The 24741-nt window shown below is 34.0% G+C and overlaps 2 protein-coding genes across 6 annotated transcripts in view; one reads left to right on the forward strand and one right to left on the reverse strand.

The window, feature by feature from the left end:
- The window catches only part of LOC136029026 (uncharacterized), a 113841-nt gene extending 113715 nt beyond the window's left edge, over positions 1 to 126 (reverse strand). The window contains exon 1 of the mRNA XM_065707053.1: positions 58 to 126. The gene's annotated coding sequence lies outside the window, so the exon portion shown is untranslated. The remainder of the gene's footprint in view (positions 1 to 57) is intronic.
- Positions 1 to 23910, forward strand: part of LOC136029028 (uncharacterized) — a 68288-nt gene extending 44378 nt beyond the window's left edge. For all 5 annotated transcript variants that reach the window (XM_065707055.1, XM_065707060.1, XM_065707059.1 and 2 more), the window contains exons 4-5: positions 20557 to 20621; positions 22220 to 23910. In XM_065707055.1, coding sequence (XP_065563127.1) covers positions 20557 to 20621; positions 22220 to 23259 — 1105 coding nt within the window. In that variant the 3' untranslated portion in view covers positions 23260 to 23910. The remainder of the gene's footprint in view (positions 1 to 20556; positions 20622 to 22219) is intronic.
- Positions 23911 to 24741: the final 831 nt, after the last annotated feature.

A 24741-nucleotide genomic window follows, 5' to 3' on the forward strand; every position in this document is an offset into this window, starting at 1 on the left:
AGAATGGCTTTAATCCCATAGAAGCCCAAAGATTATGCAGAATTTCAATCCACTTACTTGAATAATATTCCTTATTTGAATCGGTACCAATCTAAACAAAGCTCTGTAGTTAAACTATTATTGAAATTTGTCACAAAATTTTCTGCAATAAATAAATAGCAAGTCAAAATCTCGGCTCGTAAAGACGAAAACTGGAAAAAAAAACTTCTTTATATTAACCAATAAAAACATACCAATAAGAAACAAGCAGAAATGACTGAAACAAACGAAAGAAAATACAGTCAAATAGAAACAAGTGCTTCAATGAATATTAAATCAATATCAATAGATAATTGAAACATAAAACGAACATAAATTACAATGAATAATCAAGTTAAACTTACAGTGAACAGTAGCTACCATAAACAGGAATATGGCTAAAACCCCATATGCCTTGTAAAAACCATAAAGTCATTCAGCTGTAATGAAAACAAAAAAGTTTCACTCATTTTTCATAAGTTAATGAGTGCAATATGCCTAAGATTTCCTGGAATGAATCTTAATTTATATAAACCGTCAATCTGCTTTTTATTATGTCTATTCCTTAATTTTGGTAATTTTTCATTCGAGGATGATCTGACAAATAAAAGAGCGATTACGTTTTAATTGCAAAATTTTAATTTGACGGAAAAACATCAACTTTTTAGTTTAATCAACTCAGCCTAAAATTTTTGATGTAACGATAATAAAACTAAAAAAAAGAAAAAAATTTAAACTTTAAAATTTAATTTAATAATTTAAAAATTTAACTTTAAATTTTAATATCAGATTGGAGTCAGTGGTTTGCTCTATCGGAAAAGTAAGACTTACTTAGAATGGACTAACAGCTCATAAAACTATCATTATGATTTAGATTTCAAAATTGAAGCAGCTGTCACTAATTGAAATTAAACATCAATATCTAGGCAATTCCAGTTAACATGAAAAATTTGGTGCTTGACAGCAGCAAATTCTTGCTAAGCATTCAGTTCTAAAGCAGGGAACTCTGTGTCCTTTATTTCAAGTTCTACCAACCAGGAAACCTCTTTTGCACTATATTTTCCATCTGGGTTAAAGTGTGGGATTAATAAAAAAAGAAAAACAAGTTTTTTTTTAAGTAAGGAGCATTATTAAAACTTTAAACGAACAGAAATTATTACGTATATAAGGGGGTTCTCCCCCTCATCAATACCTCGCTCGTTACGATAATTATTAGTACTTACAAAAGAGCTATTTACTCTAATTAAATGAGCCTTTTGATTCATAAGTCATTCTTAAAGAATTGGAAAAAAATTTGAACCTTAGCGTACAAAGCTAGATATTGACGAGGGGGCAAACCCCTTCATATGCGTAATAATTTCTGTTTGTCGCAAGTTTTAATGTTTGCTCCTTACTTTCAGCTGAAAAACTTATTTTTTTTATTTAACATGCAAACAATGGGCAAAGTTCATAACTTGCAGCCCTTACCCCTGGGACTGTGGGGCATTAAGATTTTCTCAAAGACAAAGTTAATTGATTTTTTTTACTATTCTGAACAAGACGACTGTCTCAAAATTTTGATCCGTTGACTTTACGAAAAAATGATCATGGGAGGGGGCTTAGTTGCCATTGTTTTTTTTTGGTCACTCAAAAAAGGCACTAGAACTTTAATTTCTGTTCGACTGAGCCCTTTCGCGACATTCTAGGACCGCTGGGTTGATACGATCACCGCTGGGGAAAAAACGAATAAACACGCATCCGAGATCTTTCTTCTGGCAAAAAATACAAAATTTTACATTTTTGTAGATAGGAAATTGAAACCTCTAAAGTAGTGTTCTCTGACACGCTGAATCTGATGGTGTGATTTTCATTAAGATTCTTTGATTTTTCGGCGGTGTTTCTCCCTTCTTTTTGAGAATAAGACAAATTTTCTCAGGAGAAACTTATATATTTAAAAGCAGCATAAAAATGCGATTCTTTTGATGTATCTATTCATATCAAAAGTTCGCTTTTTGGAGTTTCGGTTACTACTGAGCCGGGTTGCTCCTTATTTATAGTTCGTTACCAAGAACTGTTTGCATCGCATTCATTTCTGACTAAGCTTCCACGGATAAGCAAGGGCATGGCCAGACATAGTTTCTAGGCATGCAAAACTCACTGGACCTGCGTGTGAACGCCGCTTTAATGCTATCTGCTTTTCCAATTCATACCATTAAATTAGGCTCATATTACAGAGGAAAAAAGTGCAGAGATTGACTCTCAGTCGTGCTAAAATGGAAATAAAATGAAAAACCCAATAAATCGTTTACTGACTATTTAAATAGAAATTTTTGGTAGTTTTGCAGGCGTTTCCATGTTCTCTATGACTTTGGAATTTAAATTTTTGGGTAAGATGCACCTTTTTAGATTTAACTTTAGCTCGTAAAGCAAAAAAAATTTCAAAGCACAAAATTTTGCTGGTAATAGGTTTTTCCTCAAACTCAACTGATCTTAACGACAAGAAAAAGAATTCAAATTGTTTCACTATCAAAAAAGTTTTAAGTAAAAGAATATCATAAATCATCAGATCTTGAACTATGAATAAGTCAAAAAAAGTTTGGTAGTTTTGCAGGCGTTTCCATGTTCTCTATGACTTAGGAATTTAAATTTTTGGGTAAGATGCACCTTTTTAGATTTAACTTTAACTTGTAAAGCAAAAAAAATTTCAAAGCACAAAATTTTGCTGGTAATAGGTTTTTCCTCAAACTCAAATGATCTTAACGACAAGAAAAAGAATTCAAATTGTTTCACTATCAAAAAAAGTTTTAAGTAAAAGAATATCATAAATCATCAGATCTTGAACTATGAATAAGTCAAAAAAAGTTTGGTAGTTTTGCAGGCGTTTCCATGTTCTCTATGACTTTGGAATTTAAATTTTTGGGTAAGGTGCACCTTTTTAGATTTAACTTTAGCTCGTAAAGCAAAAAAAAATTCAAAGCACAAAATTTTGCTGGTAATAGGTTTTTCCTCAAATTCAACTGATCTTAACGACAAGAAAAAGAATTCAAATTGTTTCACTATCAAAAAAGTTTTAAGTAAAAGAATATCATAAATCATCAGATCTTGAACTACGAATAAGTCAAAAAAAGTTTGGTAGTTTTGCAGGCGTTTCCATATTCTATATGACTTTGGAATTTAAATTTTTGGGTAAGATGCACCTTTTTAGATCTAACTTTAGCTCGTAAAGCAAAAAAAATTTCAAAGCACAAAATTTTGCTGGTAATAGGTTTTTCCTCAAACTCAACTGATCTTAACGACAAGAAAAAGAATTCAAATTGTTTCACTATCAAAAAAGTTTTAAGTAAAAGAATATCATAAATCATCAGATCTTGACCTATGAATAAGTCAAAAAAAGTTTGGTAGTTTTGCAGGCGTTTCCATGTTCTCTATGACTTTGGAATTTAAATTTTTGGGTAAGATGCACCTTTTTAGATTTAACTTTAGCTCGTAAAGCAAAAAACTTTCAAAGCACAAAATTTTGTTGGTAATAGGTTTTTCCTCAAACTCAACTGATCTTAACGACAAGAAAAAGAATTCAAATTGTTTCACTATCAAAAATGTTTTAAGTAAAAGAATATCATAAATCATCAGATCTTGAACTATGAATAAGTAAAAAACAAAAGTTTGGTAGTTTTGCAGGCGTTTCCATGTTCTCTATGACTTTGAAATTATAATTTTTGGGTAAGATGCACAATTTTAGATTTAACTTTAGCTCGTAAAGCAAAAAACTTTCAAAACAAAATTTTGTTGGTATTAGGTTTTTCCTCAAACTCAGCTGATCTTAACGATAAGAAATAGAATTCAAATTGTTTCACTATCAAAAATGTTTTAAGTAAAAGAATATCATAAATCATCAGATCTTTAAGCATGAATAAGTAAAAAAATAGTTTTTTTCCCTAAATGATGTCAAAGAGCATCAATAAAAATTAAGACAAATAGAAGCTACCATACATATGAGGGGGTTTGCCACCCTTCAATCGCACTGTTTATGCTAAGGTTTCATTAGTGTTTTCCTACTAGAATTTTTAAGTGCAAAAATATATCCAATTCGACATTGCAGGTGTTTTATTTACAAATGTCCTTTAAAAATACAATGAACATTTTTTGCTTAAAGTGAATTCAAATAAATCCGCAGGTTCAGTCTCTAAGAACTATGAAAAAAAATTAAAAAACTTAATTTCAGACTGCACTTTATCTAGAACATTCATGGAGGACTGCGAAAAATATTGACACTTTAGTGTAAGAACTGGTAGGTGGAGAAGACGGCAACCTTTTCATATAATTGGTTCGTTTTCAGTTTTAAATATTCCAATAGCACGTCTCCGTATTACTAAAAACTTTTGCATATTCTGCAATTATTCTACCTACTTTATTTTGCAAAATATGTATAGGTTTATAATTGGAGTAGAAATTACTAGCTAAAAAAACAACCGTATCAAACAGTTCGTGGTAATGAATCTAACAGTTCGTGGTAACGAACTGTAGTAAGGAGCGACCCGGCTCAATAGTAACCAAAACTCTAAAAAATTGAATTTTGATATCAATAGCTACATCAAAAGAATTGCATTTTAATGCTGATTTTAAATATATAAGTTTCTTCAAGATTAGTCTTACCCATCAAAAGTTACGAGCCTGAGAAAATTTGCCTTATTTTAGAAAATAGGAGAAAACACCTCCTATAAGTCATACAATCGTATGACTATAAGATTAAACGATAAGAAAAAGAATTCAAATTGTTTCACTATCAAAAATGTTTTTAAGTAAAAGAATATCATAAATCATCAGATCTTTAAGTATGAATAAGTAAAAAAATAGTTTTTTTCCCTAAATTATGTCAAAGAGCATCAATAAAAATTAAGACAAATAGAAGCTACCATACATATGAGGGGGTTTGCCACCCTTCAATCGCACTGTTTATGCTAAGGTTTTATTAATGTTTTTCTACTAGAATTTTTAAGTGCAAAAATATATCCAATTCGACATTGCAGGTGTTTTATTTACAAATGTCCTTTAAAAATATAATGAACATTTTTTGCTTAAAGTGAATTCAAATAAATCCGCAGGTTCAGTCTCTAAGAACTATGAAAAAAAAAAAATTAAAAAACTTAATTTCAGACTGCACTTTATCTAGAACATTCATGGAGGACTGCGAAAAATATTGACACTTTAGTGTAAGAACTGGTAGGTGGAGAAGACGGCAACCTTTTCATATAATTGGTTCGTTTTCAGTTTTAAATATTCCAATAGCACGTCTCTGTATTACTAAAAACTTTTGCATATTCTGCAATTATTCTAACTACTTTATTTTGTAAAATATGTATAGGTTTATAATTGGAGTAGAAATTACTAGCTAAAAAAACAACCGTATCAAACAGTTCGTGGTAATGAATCTAACAGTTCGTGGTAACGAAATTGTAGTAAGGAGCGACCCGGCTCAATAGTAACCAAAACTCTAAAAAATTGAATTTTGATATCAATAGCTACATCAAAAGAATTACATTTTAATGCTGATTTTAAATATATAAGTTTCATCAAGTTTAGTCTTACCCATCAAAAGTTACGAGCCTGAGAAAATTTGCCTTATTTAGGAAAATAGGGGGAAACACCCCTTAAAAGTCATAAGATCTTAACTAAAATGACACCATCAGATTCAGCGTATCAGAAAACCCTACTGTAGAAGTTTCAAGCTCCTATCTACAAAAATGTGGAATTTTGTATTTTTTGCCAGAAGACAAATCACGGGTGCGTGTTTATTTGTTCGTTTTTTTTTTTTTTCCCAGGGGTCATCGTATCGACCAAGTTGTCCTAGAATGTCGCAAGAGGGCTCATTCTAACGGAAATGAAAAGTTCTAGTGCCTTTTTTAAGTGACCAAAAAAATTAGAGGGCATCTAGGCCCCATCCCACGCTCATGTTTTTCCCAAAGTCAACGGATCAAAATTTTGAGATAGCCATTTTGTTCAGCATAGTCAAAACCATAATAACTATGTCTTTGGGGATGACTTACTCCCCCACAATCCCTGGGGGAGGGGCTGCAAGTTACAAACCTTGACCAGTGTTTACATATAGTAATGGTTAATGGGAAGTGTACAGACGTTTTCAGGGTTTTTTTTCAGGGGGCTGAGGAGAGGGGGCTTTGTTGGAGGATCTTTCCTTGGAGGAATCTGTCATGGGGGAAGAAAAACTCAATGACAAGGGCGCAGGATTCTCTAGCATTACTATAAGAAAACAATGAAAAATAAACATGAAAACGTTTTTTCAAATGAAAGGAAGAAGTAGCATTGAAACTTAAAACGAACAGAGATTATTACACATATGAGGGGTCCTAAAAATACTTTAGCATAAAGAGCGAGGTATTTAGGAGGAGATAAATACCTTGCTCTTTATGCTAAATTATTTTTAGTAAATTCAACTATTTATTCTACAGCCTTTCTGATTCAGGGGTCATTCTTAAAGAATTGGGACAAAACTTACGATTTAGTGTAAAGAGCGAGGTATTAACGAGGTTACAAACCCCCTCGTATACATAATAAAAATATAAGGTTATGAAAGTTTGTTATTTAAGTTAATTCTTAAGTTACGTATATTTTTCACTAATAAAAACGTTCGTTAAAAATTAAAAGTTCTAGTTGCCTTTTTAAGTAACCAAAAAATTCGAGGGCAACTAGGCCTCCTTTTCCACCCCTTATTCCTAAAAATCGTCTGATCAAAACTAAGAGAAAGCCATTTAGCCAAAAAAAAGAATTAATATACAAATTTCATTTTAATAATTTAAGTGCGGAGAGCCAAAACCAAACATGCATTAATTCAAAAACGTTCAGAAATTAAATAAAAAAAAACTAATTTTTTTAGCTGAAAGTAAGGAGCGACATTAAAACTTAAAACGAACAGAAATTACTGCGTATATGAAATGAGTTGTCCCCTCCGCAACCCCTCGCTCTTTACGCTAAAGTTTGACTCTTTGCCACAATTCTACTTTTTAAAACAATTAAAAGCTTTAGCGTAAAGAGCGAGGGGTTGCGAAGGGGACAACTCATTTCATATACGGAGTAATTTCTGTTCGTTTTAAGTTTTAATGTCGCTCCTTACTTTCAGCTAAAAAAATTAGTTTTTTTTTATTTAATTGCAGTAAGGAGCGACCCGGCTCAATAGTAACCGAAACACTAAAAAATGAAGTTTTATACCGATAGTTGTATCAAAAGAATCGAATTTTAATGCTGATTTTAAATATATAAGTTTCATCAAGATTAGTCTTACCCATCAAAAGTTACAAGCCTGAGAAAATTTGCCTTATTTTAGAAAATAGGAGAAAACACCTCCCATAAGTCATACAATCGTAACGAAAATCACACCATCAGACTCAGCATATCAGAGAACCCTATTGTAGAAGTTTCAAGCTCCTATCTACAAAAATGTGGAATTTCGCATTTTTTGCCGGTAGACAGATCACGAATGCGTGTTTATTTATTGTTTTTTTTTTTGTTTTTTTGTTTTTTCCCCAGAGGTGATCGACTCAGTGGTCCTAGAATGTCGCAAGAGGGCTCATTCTAACGAAAACTAAAAGTTCTAGTGTCTTTTTTAAGTGACCAAAAAAATTGGAGGGCACCTAGGCCCCCTCCCACACTCTCATTTTATCCCCCAAGTCACCGGATCAAAATATTGAGATGACCATTTTTTTCGCCATTGTAAAAAATCTGATAATTATGTCTTTGGGGACGACTTACTCTCCCACAGTTCCCGTGAGAGGGGCTGCAAGTTACAAACTTTGACTTATGTTTACATATAGTAATGGTTATTGGGAAGTGTACAGACGTTTTCAGGGGAATTTTGTTTGGTTTGGAGGGTAGGGGGAGTAGGTGAGGGGGAATTACGTGGGATGATCATGGAGGAATTTGTCATGGGGAAAAAGAATTTCAATGAAGGGGGCGCAGGATTTTCTGGTAGTATTTAAAAAACAATGAAAAATAAAATGCCTTTAAAAATGGCCGAACTACACAAGTTACTCTCCTTGCCTCAGTGACTATGGAGGCATGACTTTCCCCAAGGTATTGCTATTAGTCATTGTTACTATTTGAATAAATTAGCTTTTTAAGATTTCCATAAGATCACCTATAATTTTTAAAAAGGGCATTGGAATATTATAAGACCACTTCTTTCATATGAAATGCCTCTGGAAAAAAAAAACATAAAAAAAACAGAAAAACATTTAAGTCATGTAGCTTTTTACTATAGGCAACGCTATACGGTTTTCTCTCATTTAGAGCGATGGAGTCTTATAAAAGATAAAGTTCACAGACATTCATTATACAATTTTCAAAATAAGTCTGGAGCAAAATACTAACTTAAAATTGGGCACTTAGTATATCAAATGACCAAACTGCAGCTGTTGTTTTTGGTAATTATCAAAGTATGTTGCAATCTTGTTTCGATCTGTATAACGAGGACCTCTTTTTAACACCGGTTTTAAATATAATATGACAAATAGCAAATGAAATATCCCATTGTAGGGAACTACAAGTAAAAAAAGTCCTGTTTTCAAACAGTTCGTGGTGCAGAAATGTGTGTAAGAAGCGACGCGGCTCAATAATAACCGAAACTCTGACAAACTGAATTTGATGTTAATAGATAAGTCAATAGAATCGGTTGGTTTATATTTAAGATTCATTAAGTTCAGTGCTAGACATAAAAAACTATGAGCATGAGAAAATTTGCCTGAATTTAGATAAACGGGAGAGGGAAACACCCCCTAAAAGTCAACCAGCCTTAATAAAAGTCACACCATCAGCTGGTGGTTTGATGTTGGAGAAAGACCCCTGGTTTTCCCAAGGATGTTCGTATCGAATCAATAGTCCAAGATTTTTGACAGAGGGCTCTTTAAAACGTTAATTACATAAAAAAAAACTAGTTTTTCTAACTGAAAGTAAGGAGCGACATTAAAACTTAAAACGAACAGAAATTACTCCGTAAATGAAATGGGTTGTCCCCTCCGCAATCCCTCGCTCTTTACGCTAAAGTTGGACTCTTTGCCACAATTCTACTTTTTAAAACAATTAAAAGCTTTAGCGTAAAGAGCGAGGGATTGCGGAGGGGACAACCCATTTCATATACGGAGTAATTTCTGTTCGTTTTAAGTTTTAATGTCACTCCTTACTTTCAGTTAGAAAAACTAGTTTTTTTATGTAATTTCTGAAAGTTTTTGAATTAATGCATGTTTGATTTTGGCTCTCCATACATAAATTATTAAAATTAAATTTACGTTTTAATTCCTTTTTTGGCTAAATGGCTCTCTCTTAGTTCTGATCAGACGATTCTGAGAAATAAGGGATGGGGAAGGAGGCCTAGTTGCCATGTAATATTTCGGTTACTCAAAAAGGCAACTATAATTCTTTTATTAGTAAAAAATATACGTAACTTAAGAATTAACTTACGTAACAAACTTTTATATTCTTGAATTTTTATTATGTATATGAGGGGGTTTGTACCCTCGTTAATACCTCGCTCTTTACACTAAATCGTAAGTTTTGTGCCGATTCTTTAAAAATGAACCCTGAATCAGAAAGGCCGTAGAATCAATAGTTGAAATTACTAAAAATACTATAGCATAAAACGCGAGGTATTTATCTCCTCCTGAATACCTCGCTCTTTATGCTAAAGTATTTTTAGAACCCCTCATATGCGTAATAATCTCTGTTCGTTTTAAGTTTCAATGCTACTCCTTGCTTTCAATGGAAAAAACTTTTCTATGTTTATTTTTTATTGTTTTTTTTTATAGTAATTTTAGAAAATCCTGCGCCCTTTTCATTGAATTTCTGTTCCCCCATGACATATTTCTCCAGGGAAAGATCCTCCCACATAGCCCCCTCTCCTCAACCCCACCCCCACAACCAAAAAAATTCCCTGAAAACGACTGTACACTTCCCAATAACCATTATTATATGTAAACACCGGTCGAAGTTTGTAACTTGCAAACCCTCCCCCAGGGACTGTGGGTGAGTAAGTCATTCCCAAAGACATAGTTATTATGGTTGTTGACTATGCGGAACAAAATGGCTATCTCAAAATTTTGATCTGTTGACTTTGGAGAAAAAATGAGCGTGGGAGGGGGCCTAGGTGCCCTCCAATTTTTTTGGTCACTTAAAAAGGGCACTAGAACTTTTTATTTCCGTTAGAATGAGCCCCTTTTGCAACAATCTAGGATCACTTGGTCGACACGATGACCCTTGGGGAAAAGAAAAGAAAAACAAACAAACAAATAAACACGCACCCGTGATTTGTCTTCTGGCAAAAAATACAAAATTCCACATTTTTGTAGATAGGAGCTTGAAACTTCTACAGTAGGATTCTCTGATACGCTGAATCTGATGGTGTGACTTTCGTTAATAGTGCGTGACTTTTAGGGGGTGTTTTCCCCTATTTTCTAAAATAAGAAAAATTTTCTCAGACTCGTAACTTTTGATGACAAAGACCAAATTTGATGAAACTTATATATTTAAAATCAGCATGAAAATCCGATTCTTTTTATGTATATTTTAGCATCAAAATTCTATTATTTAGAGTTTCGTTTACTATTGAGCCCGGTCGCTCCTTACTACAGTTCGTTACCACGAACTGTTTGAAAGAAAATAATTCGGTATTTTGGGGCTTCTGACATTATTACTCCTTTGCAGAAGTTAGGCTCAAAATTCGAAAAGGATTATATTTTTTCTCTGGGCCCCTTCCACCTCTTAGTTCATTTATTTTCCTGTTAGTTTTCACCTGTTTTCGCTTTATAGTTGTGTTATCTCTTAGCAGTTCTTTCGTTAGTTGAGTTATGGTTGTGGTATATATGTTTTATCGCTCGTATAGTTGTGTTATTTTCAAATTATACTCCATAATAGAGAGGCTCCGAACATCCAGCATTGTATATTAAGCTCTGAATTTGACGTTTTCTTCTAACGTGACCAGATTCGTTCTGCGCCCTGCGCCCTTTTCATTGAATTTTTCTTCCCCCATGACATATTTCTCCAAGGAAAGATCCTCCCACATAGCCCCCTCCCCTCAACCCTACCTCCAAAACCAAAAAAATCCCCCTGAAAACGTCTGTACACTTCCCCATAACCATTATTATATGTAAACACTGGTCGAAGTTTGTAACTTGCAGCCCCTCCCCCAGGGACTCTGGGGGAGTAAGTCATCCCCAAAGACATAGTTATCATGATTTTCGACTATGCTGAATAAAATGGCTATCTCAAAATTTCGATCCGTTGATTTTGGGGAAAAATGAGCGTGGGAGGGGGCCTAGATGCCCTCCAATTTTTTTGGTCACTAAAAAAGGGCACTAGAACTTTTCATTTCCGTTAGAATGAGCCCTCTTGCGACATTCTAGGACTACTCGGTCAATACGATGACCCCTGGGGAAAAGAAAAAAAAACAAAAACAAACAAATAAACACGCACCCGTGATTTGTCTTGTGGCAAAAAATATAAAATTCCACATTTTCAAACAGTTCGTGGTAACAAACTGTAGTAAGGAGCGACCCGGCTCAATAGTAAAAGAAACTCTAAAAAACGGAATTTCGATGCTAAAAGATATATCAAAAGAATCGGATTTTTATGCTGATTTCAAATATATAAGTCTTATCAAATTTAGTCTTTGTCATCAAAAGTTACAAGCCTGAGAAAATTTGCCTTATTTTGGAAAATAGGGGGTAACACCCCCTAAAAGTCATAGGATCTTAACGAAAATTACACCATCGCATTCAGCGTATCAGAGAACCCTATAGAAAAAATTTCAAGGTCCAATCTACAAAAATTTGGAATTTCGTATTTTTTGCCAGAAGACAAATCACGGGTGCGTGTTTATTTGTTTTTTTTTTTTTTGTTTTTTTTCCCCAGGGGTCATCGTATCGACCAAGTGGTCCTAGAGTGTTGCAAGAGGGCTCATTCTAACGGAAATGAAAAGTTCTAGTGCCCTTTTTAAGTGACCAAAAAAATTGGAGGGCACCTAGGCCCCCTCCCACGCTCATTTTTTTCCCAAAGTCAACGGATCAAAATTTTGAGATACCCATTTTGTTCCGCATAGTCGAAAACCATAATAACTATGTCTTTGGGGATGACTTACCCCCCACAGTCCCTGGGGGAGGGGCTGCAAGTTACAAACTTTGACCAATGTTTACATACAGTAATGGTTACTGGGAAGTGTACCGACGTTATCAGGGGGATTTTTTTGGTTTGGGTGTGGGGTTCAGGGGAGGGGGCTATATGGGAGGATCTTTCCTTGGAGGAATATTTCATGGGGGAAGAGAAATTCAATGAAAAGGGCGCAGGACTTTCTAGCATTACTATAAAAAAAAAACAATGAAAATATAAACATGAAAAAGTTTTTTCAATCGAAAGTAAGGAGAAGCATTAAAACTTAAAAAGGAACAGAGATTATTACGCATATGAGGGGTTCTAAAAATACTTTAGCATAAAGAGCGAGGTATTTAGGAGGAGATAAACACTTCACTCTTTATGCTAAAGTTTTTTTTAATAATTTCAACTATTTATTCTACGGCCTTTCTGATTCAGGAGTCATTCTTGAAGAATTGGGATAAAACAAGATTTAGTGTGAAGAGCGAGGTATTAACGAGGGGACCAGCCCCTTCATATATATAATCAAAAATATAAGAATATAAAAGTTTGTTACGTAAGTTAATTCTTAAGTTACGTATTTTTTTTACTAATAAAAACGTTCGTTAAGAATAAAAGATCTAGGTGCCTTTTTAAGTAACCGAAAAATTGGAGGGCAACAAGACCTCCTTCCCCACCCCTTATTTCTCAAAATCGTCTGATCAAAACTAAGAGAAAGCCATTTAGCCAAAAAAAGAATTAATATGCAAATTTCATTTTAATAATTTATGTACGGAGAGCCGAAATCAGACATGCATTAATTAAAAAACTTTCAGAAATTAAATAAAAAAACAAGTTTTTTTAAATGAAAGTAAGGAGCGACATTAAAACTTAAAACGAACAGAAATTACTCCGTATATGAAAGGGGCTTTTCCTCCTCGACACCCCGCTCCTTGCGCTAAAGTTTGATTCTTTCTCGCAACTCTACTTTTTAAAACAATAAAAAACTTTAGCGTAAGGAGCGGGGTGTCGAGGAGGAAAAGCCCCTTTCATATACGGAGTAATTTCTGTTCGTTTTAGGTTTTAATGTCGCTCCTTACTTTCATTTAAAAAAACTTGTTTTTTTATTTAATTATAGATAGGAGCTTGAAACTTCTAAAGTAGGATTCTCTGATACGCTGAATCTGATGGTGTCATTTTCGTTAAGATCCTACGACTTTTAGGGGGTGTTTCCCCCTATTTTCCTAAATAAGGCAAATTTTCTCAGGCTCAAAACTTTTGATGGGTAAGACTAAACTTGATGAAACTTATATATTTAAAATCAGCATTAAAATGCGATTCTTTTGATGTAGCTATTGATATCAAAATTCAATTTTTTAGAGTTTTGGTTACTATTTAGCCGGATCGCTCCTTACTACAGTTCGTTACCACGAACTGTTACCACGAACTGATTAAAAGTACTATTGCCCTTTTTAAGTGACTAATCCCAGCTCATTTTTCCACTAAGTCGTTTTATCAAAATTGGGTATTGGGTCATTTTGTTCGGCATAGTTGAAATGTTCAGTAAATATGCCTTTGGGGATAGCATGACCCTAACAGCCCATGAGGAACGGTATGAAAGACCTGAAATTGGTCAATTGTCTACACATAGTACTTGTTATTGGGCAATATACAGATATTTTTCTGAGGTGGCGGGAGCGGGTAAAATTTTCTGCAAATGAGTTTGTTCACTGAGATTTAGGAGTCTGCCCCTTCTAAATACCTCGCTCTTCACGCTATAGTTCGGCTTCTTGACTCAATTACTTAAGAACGACTTCTGATACTCAGGGGCAGTTTAACTATAACAATAAGAACTTTTTTTAAAAGTCCTAGAATACTTTATCGTGAAGAGCGAGGTAATGAAAGGAGGCAAAGCCTTACTTTCAGTTGATTTTTTTTTAATTACACAAAACTCAATACAATAACAGTACAAATGAATGCATCTACTGACTTTGTTTGTCAATGTAATTGTAAATATGTAAAATCTACTTAGTAAAATGCAAAACCTACATGTAAACTGTAAAACTAAAAGTAAAATCTACAATGGACAAACGAATTTATATCGTTTATGACAAAAAAGGGAAGAAATATTCGAAGCAATAAAAAGTGACCCTTTATGTAAATTGAACATGAAATTCTTGTCATCTGAGAGCATTTCTTGGAATATCGCATTTTTCCCGAAAAGTGCTGTAACGGAGGCGTGTTTTTTTATATGTTAATTTCTTCTCAGGAATGGTCGTACCAAGCCAGCTATCATAGAATATTGAAAGAGGGCTCATCCAAAATGAAACTGACATTTTGATGTGCCTTTTCAAGTAACAAATGAGATTATGTCGCTTGAATTACTATAGGATTTTATTTTTGCTGGTCTTAAGTTTAATTTGGCTCTTGAATTTTATTTGAAAAACTTTTAGGTTATAAAGCCAGTTTCAGTGGACAGTAGCCCATGGACGTACGCCTGGGGGAAGGGGCTGGAAGATTGTCCTCCCCCCCACAAATCGTAATTTTTCTTGATTCATTGACACCTCCTATTCAATTTATTCAAATAAACATTTTTGATGTTCCCCCTCCCAAAAAATCAGTTTCTCCAATATATTCGTGGCTAAACATGTTTACCGTCCATAAAAATAAACGGTCATTATAGACATTTTTTTTTAAAGATTCATGTGGCTGAGCTGATTAACTTGAAGCTTCATTAGTATGTGAACTCTGTTATATAGTTGTATAAAAACAATAGAGAGAAGACGTAGGGTTAGTGGATCTTTTAGAACTTCCAAAATATGAAAATTATGACCCAAAATTCGTTTAGAACATGTCAAATTAAGTTAATTAGAGAGCCTCCATCATATTCAAGAGAGTCTTGGATCAAACAGTTCTGGGTAGTGAACTGTAAAAAAAAACTCGATTACAATGTCAAATAGCTCTTAGTATCGAACTGTAAGTAAAAAACAACGTTTGCAAAAGGTAATCTAAACTCAAGAATTAAACTTTGATATCAGCAAATAAAAAAAAAAGTTCCTTTTCAAAATGATTTCAAAAATATAAAATTCATTAGATTTTAAATTATCCAGAATCAAGAGCCTGAGAATTTTTCATAGTTTAAGAGAAATTGATTCTATATTTCAGTCTATTCCACTCTTAACTTTTATATGGAACAAGCATTTGGACTTCAAATTATAAGTCAGAATGGAAGCAAGTTCAAATTCTTCAGAATAAAGCTATACGTGCAATTTGTAAACTTGAGCCTCGTCAGAGTGTGAAGGCGTTTTTAATAAAACTTAAGATAATAAATGTGGTCGCCTTCGAGAAAAAAAGATTGCCGAAACTTCATCTAAAGTAAGCACAAATACCGCACCTGAGTCGTTTATGTCGGTTTTTCGAAGGAATTATGAAATTCACCAACATAATACTTGACATGCATCGCAACTAGTTACAGAAACGAGACGTCTCACGTCATCTGGTTTTTCAATCAAATTTAACGGGCCAAAAATATGGAATTATTTGCCAAATACTTTAAGAAATGCTAATAGCCTACCAGAGTTCAAAAGTAGGATTATAAGCTTCTTATTGGAAAATCTTGAATTGGATCCTAGTTTCTTCTACCGATAGTTCTCTATGTTTTGCTTTATTAATTTACGTTTGTTTTATTTTCTTTTCCCTTCTTCTTCTTTTCTACATTATATTTCTTTTCTTGATGATTGAATGAATACTGTCACCCGTTACGGGCAGTGCTCTCTTGGGTGTAGTTAGTTTACAGTGTGTGATTTGTTTTTTGTTAATATTAAATAAAAAAAACAAGTTTTTTTTAACTGAAAGTAAGGAGCGACATTAAAACTTAAAACGAACAGAAATTACTTCGTATATGAAAGAGGCTGCTTCCTCATCAACGCCCCGCTCTTTACGCTAAAGTTTGACTCTTTCTCTCAATTCTTCTTTTTAAAACAGTAAAAAACTTTAGCGTAAAGAGCGGGGCGTTGATGAGGAAGCAGCCTCTTTCATATACGAAGTAATTTCTGTTCGTTTTAAGTTTTAATGTCGCTCCTTACTTTCAGTTAAAAAAAAACTTTTCTGAACGTTTTTGAATCAATGCAAGTTTTGATTTTGGCTCTCCGCAGAGAAATAATTAACGAAATTTGCATTTTTTTTTTTGGCTAAATGGCTTTCTCATAATTTTAATCGAATGATTTTGAGAAAAAAGAGCGGGGGAGGAAGCCTAGTTGCCCTCCGATTTTTTGGTTAATTAAAAAGGCAACTAGAACTTTTAATTTTTTACGAATATTTTTATTAGTAAAAGATTTACGTAACTTATAAATTAGCTTACGTAAAGAACTTTTGTATTCTCATATTTTTATTACATATATGAGGGGGTTCACCCCCTTGTCAGATCTTCGCTCTTTACACTAAAGCTTAAATTTTGTCCCAATTCATTAAGAATGACCCCAGAATCACAAAAGCCGTAGAATAAATAGTTGAAATTACTAAAAATACTTTAACGTAAAGAGCGAGGTATTAGGAGGAGGTGAGCCCCTCAAATGGGTAATAATTTCTGTTTGTTTTAAGTTTTAATGCTGTTCCTTACTTCCAGCTGAAAGAACTTTTTCATATTTATTTTTTCATTGTGTTTTTAAATAATGCTAGTAAATCCTGCGCTCCCTTCATGGAGATTTTCTTCCCCCATGACAAATTATCGATGGAAAGTTCCCCCAGCATATCCCCCTCTTCTCAACCCCTCCCCCAACCAAAAAAATCCTCCTGAAAACGCCTGTACACTTCGCAATAACCATTACTATATGTAAGCATTGGTCAAAGTTTGTAACTTGTTGCCCTTCCCATGGGGACTGTGGGGGAGTAATTCGTCCCCAAAGACATAGTTATAAGGTTTTTCGACTACGCTGAATAAAATGGCTATCTCAGAATTTTGATCCGTTGACTTTGGTAAAATAATTAGCGTGGTAGGGGGCCTAGGTGCCCTCCAATTTTTTTGGTCACTTAAAAAGGGCACTAGAACTTTTCATTTCCGTTAGAATGAGCCCTCTTGTAACATTCTAGGACAACTGGGTCGATACGATCACCCCTGGGAAAAAAAAAAAAAAACAAATAGACACGCATCCGTGATCTGCCTTCTGGCAAAAAATACAAAATTCCACATTTTTGTAGATAGGAGCTTGAAACTTCTACAGTAGGGTTCTCTGATACGCTGAATCTGATGGTGTGATTTTCGTCAAGATTCAATGACTTCTAGGGGGCGTTTCCCCCTATTTTCTAAAATAACGCAAATTTTCTCAGGCTCGTAACTTTTGATGGGTAAGACTAAACTTGATGAAAGTTATATATTTAAAATCAGCATTAAAATGCAATTTTTTTGATGTAAGTATTGGTATCAAAATTCCATTTTTTAGAGTTTTGGTTACTATTGAGCCGGGTCGCTCCTTAGTACAGTTCGTTACCACGAACTGTTTGAAACGAACTGAACTGAGAAAACTCTCCTAAAAGGTATGTAATATTCGTCATACCCACAGTATTATGTTAAGTATGTCTAGGATTGAAATTTTAGAGTCTCAAATTCCTTTGTGGAAAAATACAAAACTTTACACTTTCTTCCCGAGAAATGTGGTAGGCTAACGCATGCGTGTTTGATTTTGGCCCGAATCAGGCCAACATGCTACCGACCGAAATTTTAAGTTACCCAATTGACTTAAAACTAAAGTCTTAACAATACATATCGTCGTAACTTCTGGGGTCATGTTGCCTCGCATCCCTAAACAAACAAGCAGTCGAAAAAAAAAACTATTATATAGAACCTACATGTAGTGTCATTAACGGTTGTACAGTACGGTATTGCTGCACACCATCTTTTGGGATAAAGAAGAATTTCAGACAGCCTTTTCAGGAGGAGGGAATTTGTAACCAAACACTCAGACAGTGCATTTTAAGGGCATAATTTATTAACTTTTCGAGATTAATCTCTCTGATAAATGTGGTTCCTGTGGTGCGTAGTGGGTTTGATATCAGCTTGGTAATACTGGGACCCGGAGTTTGAAGCCGGTTGTAGCAATACATCACAGGGCCTACGCAGTAGTCGAGAAGCGTTGTTAATCCGATACAAAACTGATAAATTTGAATTGGGAATGTTGTATGTAGCCTCCCGTAATTTAAAGAAATTAAATAAAAGACAAGTTTTTTAGAGCTGAAAGTAAGGAGCAACAGAAACACTCTAAACGAACAGAAATTATTCCGCTTGCGAAGGGGCGGCCCCCTCCTCGATACATTGCTCTTCACGATAATGTTTTTAATTTTTTTGTAAACTTCCTATTCTAATTAAATAATCCTTGTGATTCAGGAATTGTTCTTAAAAAAAATTGGGACAAACAGTCAAACTTTATAGTGCAGAGTAAGGTATGGAGGTGGGAGAGGACAACCCCTTCATTTACGGAATAATTTCTTTCTGTTTTGAATTTTAATATTCCTCCATAATTTCAGTTGAAAAAACTTTTTTTTTATTTAATTTCTCATCTTTTTTAAATAATACCGGTAAATCTGGCTCACTCTCCACGAAAAATTCCTTCCCTTCACGGGAAACACCTCCATGGAAAGTTCCAACCCCGTAAATACTCCTCCCCCCGTAAAAATCCCTCCGGATATTTCTACCCTCGCTGGAAATCCCCCTCGTACATTTCTGGTAGACCATTTAGCCTGAAATTCTTCATAGCATACTTTCCTTTGAAAAAGACTATAAATTATTATTGCTTTCCCTACCACTCTGGAGATTCCCCCTTCCGTGGAAATTCTTTCTCAGAAATCCAAAACTGGTGAAAATTTCCCCTGTCAGTTCCCCCGGAACATTCCCACATGCGAAATTGAGTTGGGAAAGAGATAGTAAGGCAAATAAATTGAATTTTGTATAGAAATTTAGTCGAATTCCCCTAATAAAAAATTTCTCCTGGAAAGTTCACTCCCTGAAATCTCCCTCCCCAAGGAAAATCTTCACATGTAAACCACTCCAAGCACAAAATCCTTCCCTCCGAAAAATGTGTTTATAATTCCCAATAACAAATTCTATAGGTAAACAATGGGCAAATTTTTTAACTTTAAAACCTATCCCCAGGGGCTCAGGGGGTCAAGTTACCTACAAAAGTATAATTTTGTATTATACTTTCGAAACGTTTTGAACAAAACGGCTACCTCAAAATTTTGATAGGATAACTTTGGGGAAAAAATGGGTGTGGGAAGGGGGCTAATTCCTCTCAATCTTTTTGGTCACTAAAAAAGGGCACCATTATTTTTAATTTCAGCTCGAGTAAGCTCTCTCTCTCTCAATTCTCTATGACCATTGGTTCGATTCGATTACCCCTGGAAAAATAAAAACAAATAAACAAATAAACACACGTCCGTGATCTTTCTTCTAGTAAAAAATACATACTTCAACATTTTTGCAGAATGGAGCTTGAAACCTCTTCAGTAGGGTTCTCTGACACGCTGTATCTGATGGTGTGATTTTCGTTAAGATTCTATGACTTTCAGGGGGTGTTTCCTCCTTATTTTCTAAAATACGGCAAATGTTATCCTGTTTATAATTAATGAATCAGTACATTTGGAGTCAGCATGACTAGCCCATTCTTTTTATATATCTATTGATACCAAAATTCTATTTTTAGAGTTTCGGTTACTATTGAGCCGCAACGGTCCTTATTTACAGTTCCTTACCACGACCTGTTTGGTATGTGGTGGAGTAAACGTCATGGCTGCTAAGGGAAGAGCAGGTCTCATATTATTGCAGAAATATTTCTGGTGAATTTCGACGTTGCGTTTCCATGATGACATTAGGTGACTGGGCTGGCTGCTAGTAGTGCCAGCGAATCTTCATAGGTGGGCCTCAAAACAAAAATAAATCAAATTTTAACGTAAAGAGTTTTATGTGGAGGTGGGCGATAGCCCTATCCTCCCTCGTCTACAGGGCAAAGTCAGTTTGTTTCAACTTTACTTGTCACTCTTCACTTTCATTTTCTTTTATCTAGTATAGTCAAAAGCTTGCTTACTAGATTAGTAGGCTATGATAGTTAATTGATTAATTAGCCAAACTACAGCTGAAAGGAACGAAAAAACCATAGTACCGTTCTAAAGTGAATAGACACCACTCATGAAATGAACCATACCATCATTGAACAAAAACAATTTGAAGATTTTAATATGAAAATTACGTTAACCATCGCTATCATTACTCAGAAATTCGAATTACTAACAAACTATTATCAGAATTACTCGTATATTACAGGGAATCCAGTTGGTAGTAAAAACTTTCTTTTGCTTCATGATAATTTCATCTTTGGATTATTTTGTATTTGGTCGTTTTTATCATAAAGTATTAATTAAAATATATGTCCGTTATACTTACAGGCAAACAAACCTAAGGCAAAGTGAATATGGAAGTGGAATATTTCACAACTACACAAAAGAAGATAGTAAGTATCGTGCCAATTTCGTTTCCCTTCAGGTTTCTATGCAACTCCTGTCTTATATATACACTTCCAATTTTATGTCCATTTTTGTTCGTTTTCCCCATAGTAAATATAATTACATTTGCAATAAAAATTTTGGGGGGAGGGAGGATTGGAAACTGGTGCCCCCCATGTATATAGCGTTGCTGAGACCTCTTGAATATTGGGCCCGGGAGATTATACCGTGGGGATTCCTACTGTCGACGACCCTGAATATGTGAATCATAACCCCCTCCCCCACCTTGAACACAAGGTATATTACTTTATTTTGCATGGGAAGAGCTGATATGTTTCTTTTTTTACTTTTCCCTAGTGGTCATCGAATTGAACCAGTGGCCGTAGAATGTAGATTAAGTAGAAAATAAAAAAAAGTAGCAAAAAAAATCTGTTCCACGGAAAAAAGTGGTCCTTTCTACCATTTTGTAACGCAGAACAAAAATTTGGGCTCAAAAGGTGCAAAAACAAACCAAAAAAACATCAATTGACATTTCTGAGATACACAATCGATTTAAAATGATCGAAAAACTATATTTGTAGCTTTCCAGTTTCAGAGGCAGTAATGCCACGCGGTGGCGCTTTCATCTCTAAAAATTTTAAGTCGAGGACTAAATAAACTTTTCACAAAGACATTTATTTAAAGATTCATTTTACTAAGTTGATTCATTTAGGGCTTGGTAGAATCATAAAGATAGATGTAAAATTGAACATCAGCCGTTTTAAAAAAGGACCGCTGGGTCTTTGTGCAAGTGGAGGGAGTGTGCTTGAACCTCCAAAAGTATGTTTTTATGCCTATAGCTCTTATTTGTTCATGAACCCTCGGACAAATAAAAAGGTGATTTTGAGGGGACTAAAAATTAATACACAATCCCCTTGATTTCTATGATTTCTTAAACGGTGCTTGTAATATATGTGCAGCAGTGTGATAGCCTTCCTCTACTTGTAGGCAATTTTTTCTATGTAAAATCATATACTATGTTCATTTCATATGCTTACCAGTACTGACGGTGGAAAGGGGAGGGGAAATGAGTACCGTCACAAATTTTCCTTAGGGGATACAAAGTACTCGCTTTGACTATCGTGGAAATTATGACCCTATAATTAATTTATGATATATAAGCCCCCTCCCCCCTTCAAGTAAATATTTGGAAAAGTGTATTTTTCCAGGGATGATCATCATTTTCAAAGGATTGTTGAAGGAATACTTAACTTTAATGTAATATAAAGAGGTGGAAGGAGAGAGTAGTAGCCTACTTCCAATATTAAATAAAAAAAACGATTTTTTTCAACTGAGACTAAATGTCTACCCCGTTTGTATCAAGGGACTTGTACTTGTAAATATATATATATATATATATATATATATATATATATATATATATATATATATATATATATATATATATATATATACATATATATATATATATATATATATATATATATATATATATATATATATATATATATATATATATATATATATATATATATATATATATATATATATATATATATATATATATATCTCGTAGTAGACCTATTAACATTAACTAATATTTTAGGGATCCAAGATATGACGACGCTAAAGTATATCACTGCAATGAGGGAATACAGTGAATTTACCAGGAAAATTCTAGCAGTAATGCGGATGAAAAATGAGCCTTCCGGTGCAGTCGCTTTGTCGGAAACAGTTGTCAGTAAAATTTCTAGTGAGTCGGAATTAGAAGCTATTATTACTACAATCAACAGTGGCAGTTTCAATCCGTTAGATCTGGTCAATGGGTCTTTGAGTGCAGAAGGAAGAAACATCAATAGCCAATGGGCCAAAGAGGTTAAAAGCAGTTTATTTACAGGTCTTACTTTAAAGTCACTTACTACAAATTTACCATGGGATAATGTTCTTTACGAGCCGGAAGAGGAATTTCTTGACGGGAAACTAGAGGAAAAATTTGCACGATGGGACCTTGGATATTCTGTTGCAAAGTACTTGTGGTCGGAGAAGATTAAAAGGGAGGAGCCAACTCTTGCCTCAACTATTTCTAATGATATAACCAGAAGATTAGGATTAATATGTGAAGAAGGGGAATTAATAAATAGTACAAAAGATCTTTTAGAGTCTATAGAATATTTGCAAAAAAATGAAACAATACTAGCAGACATAAGCAGATTCCAACTCACAGATGAATTGGTAATTGCCATTATCGCTCTAATGCAGCTTACCTCTGTAATTGGATCTGTCGGTAACGGAACAATTAATATATATTCTAAAGGCTCAGATGTCTACAAAAGTGCTGAGAGAGTGATTCAGTATGAAATAGAAAAAGAGAATGCCAACGATGAAATACATATGTTTATAACAAAATATTTAAAATTTGTAGCTTTTACTGCAGATTCAACGAAACTTGAAGTGATACATCTTATCCAAAATAGCTATAAAGAGATAGTGAGGTATATCGAATCATGTAAACCAGTTCCAAACGACAGCTTGCTAAAATTAGCTCAGTACGGACTTAAAGCATTGTCAAATTACACGGAAATGAATAAATCATACCTGGAAGACACAAGTGAACGACGAACCAAAACTGATTACTGGTTAATTTAATGTGCAACAATAATACTTACTTTGGAGTAAAAATGCGGAGTATTCTGTGGTGGTTCATGGTGGATGTGGTGGTTTACGCAAAGAGTGTGATTACGGCAAAACTTCCAACTGTAAGAACTTCGAAAGAAGTTCAAGGGCAAAGCTCCTCCCTTGAAGAAATGTCTTTACTATAACTTATCCCTAAGATCTAGGGTTGGTTCTAAGTTTAAAATCTTGAGAGAGTATGTAAATCCATAACTACTCCAAAGAACTAAATATAACTATTATTTTATATCTTTTGATTTTTTAAAACACTGGAATTTTTATGTGAATTTCGGATGTTAATAAATGTACAGTGCAAGCTCTGCCCTACTGGATTCTAAATTTTACCTTAAATTCTTAATTCTTAAGAGCCTTATCATTCCAAATGATTCTTTAGTTTTGAATAGTAATTTCCTTTTGAAATATATACAGTAGCTATGGTGTGTCAGTAATAGTTTTCGTTACTACGTAAAATTCACTCTTATTTCCCAATAACGAAATAGAGTGTGCATTTTAGAAAAAAATCGATTAAATGTTTGAGCACCTCTTAGACTCTGAAGGCTGACGGAGAGAAAAACAACTGGACAGTCAAGATAGTACATCGTGCATGACGGAAAGAAAAAAAGACAAGATCGCCAGAAAGTGAGAGTAAGAGTAAATGAAAAAGCACTTAAATTGGGAAATTGAATGATGTTTTTTAATAAATAGTAGTAAATACTAGTTAAAGTATGAAGGAGTTAAAGGAAAAGAAAATAATACAAGAAAGTCAAGACGTTCATAGTGACGAATATGTACTTCAAAAAATAGAAGTTTGATAAGAACATTTATTTACATCAAAGAATCAGTTTTAACACTAATGCTAATGTGATTTTTTTTTATTCATGTTTAAAAAAATGAAAAATTACTACATTAAAAATCTACCTCATATCGATGGTCTTAACTCCTCCGACCAAGAATATGGCATTTTTGTATCTTTACTAAGAAAAATATATGTGTTTTTAACTGTCTCCTTTTTCTCCCTTCCAAGATGATTTTACGAAACTAGTGGCTATATAATATTGAAAATGGAATAATTTGAACTGAAAGCACCACTACTTTTGCCGTTTTTAGATACATCACAGGAAAGTACTGATTAGGCGTTGGTGTGATTAGTGTTAGAAGTTGACGTGTCTGTCCCTAGACATATTCAAGTCCAAGCCACATTAGCGGTTAGTATAGACAATTTATGCAGCAATAGTCACAGTTACACATCATTTCAAAGTTGTTTACCAGTTAATTAGGGAGAAGATCTGTACATCTTTTTGCTGGGATTACCAGAGCCTTAAAAGGTACGTATTCAGGCTCATTTTTTGTTTATTTTCGTGAGAGGTCCTTCAAATTGACATGGAGGATCCTTTTCCCTTTAAAATTCCTTTATTTCATAAGCATATTTAAATGATCATAGAACATGGGTGCTGAAAG

This window comes from Artemia franciscana, chromosome 7, assembly GCF_032884065.1.
Source record: "Artemia franciscana chromosome 7, ASM3288406v1, whole genome shotgun sequence".
Classification (NCBI taxonomy): Eukaryota; Metazoa; Arthropoda; class Branchiopoda; order Anostraca; family Artemiidae; genus Artemia; species Artemia franciscana.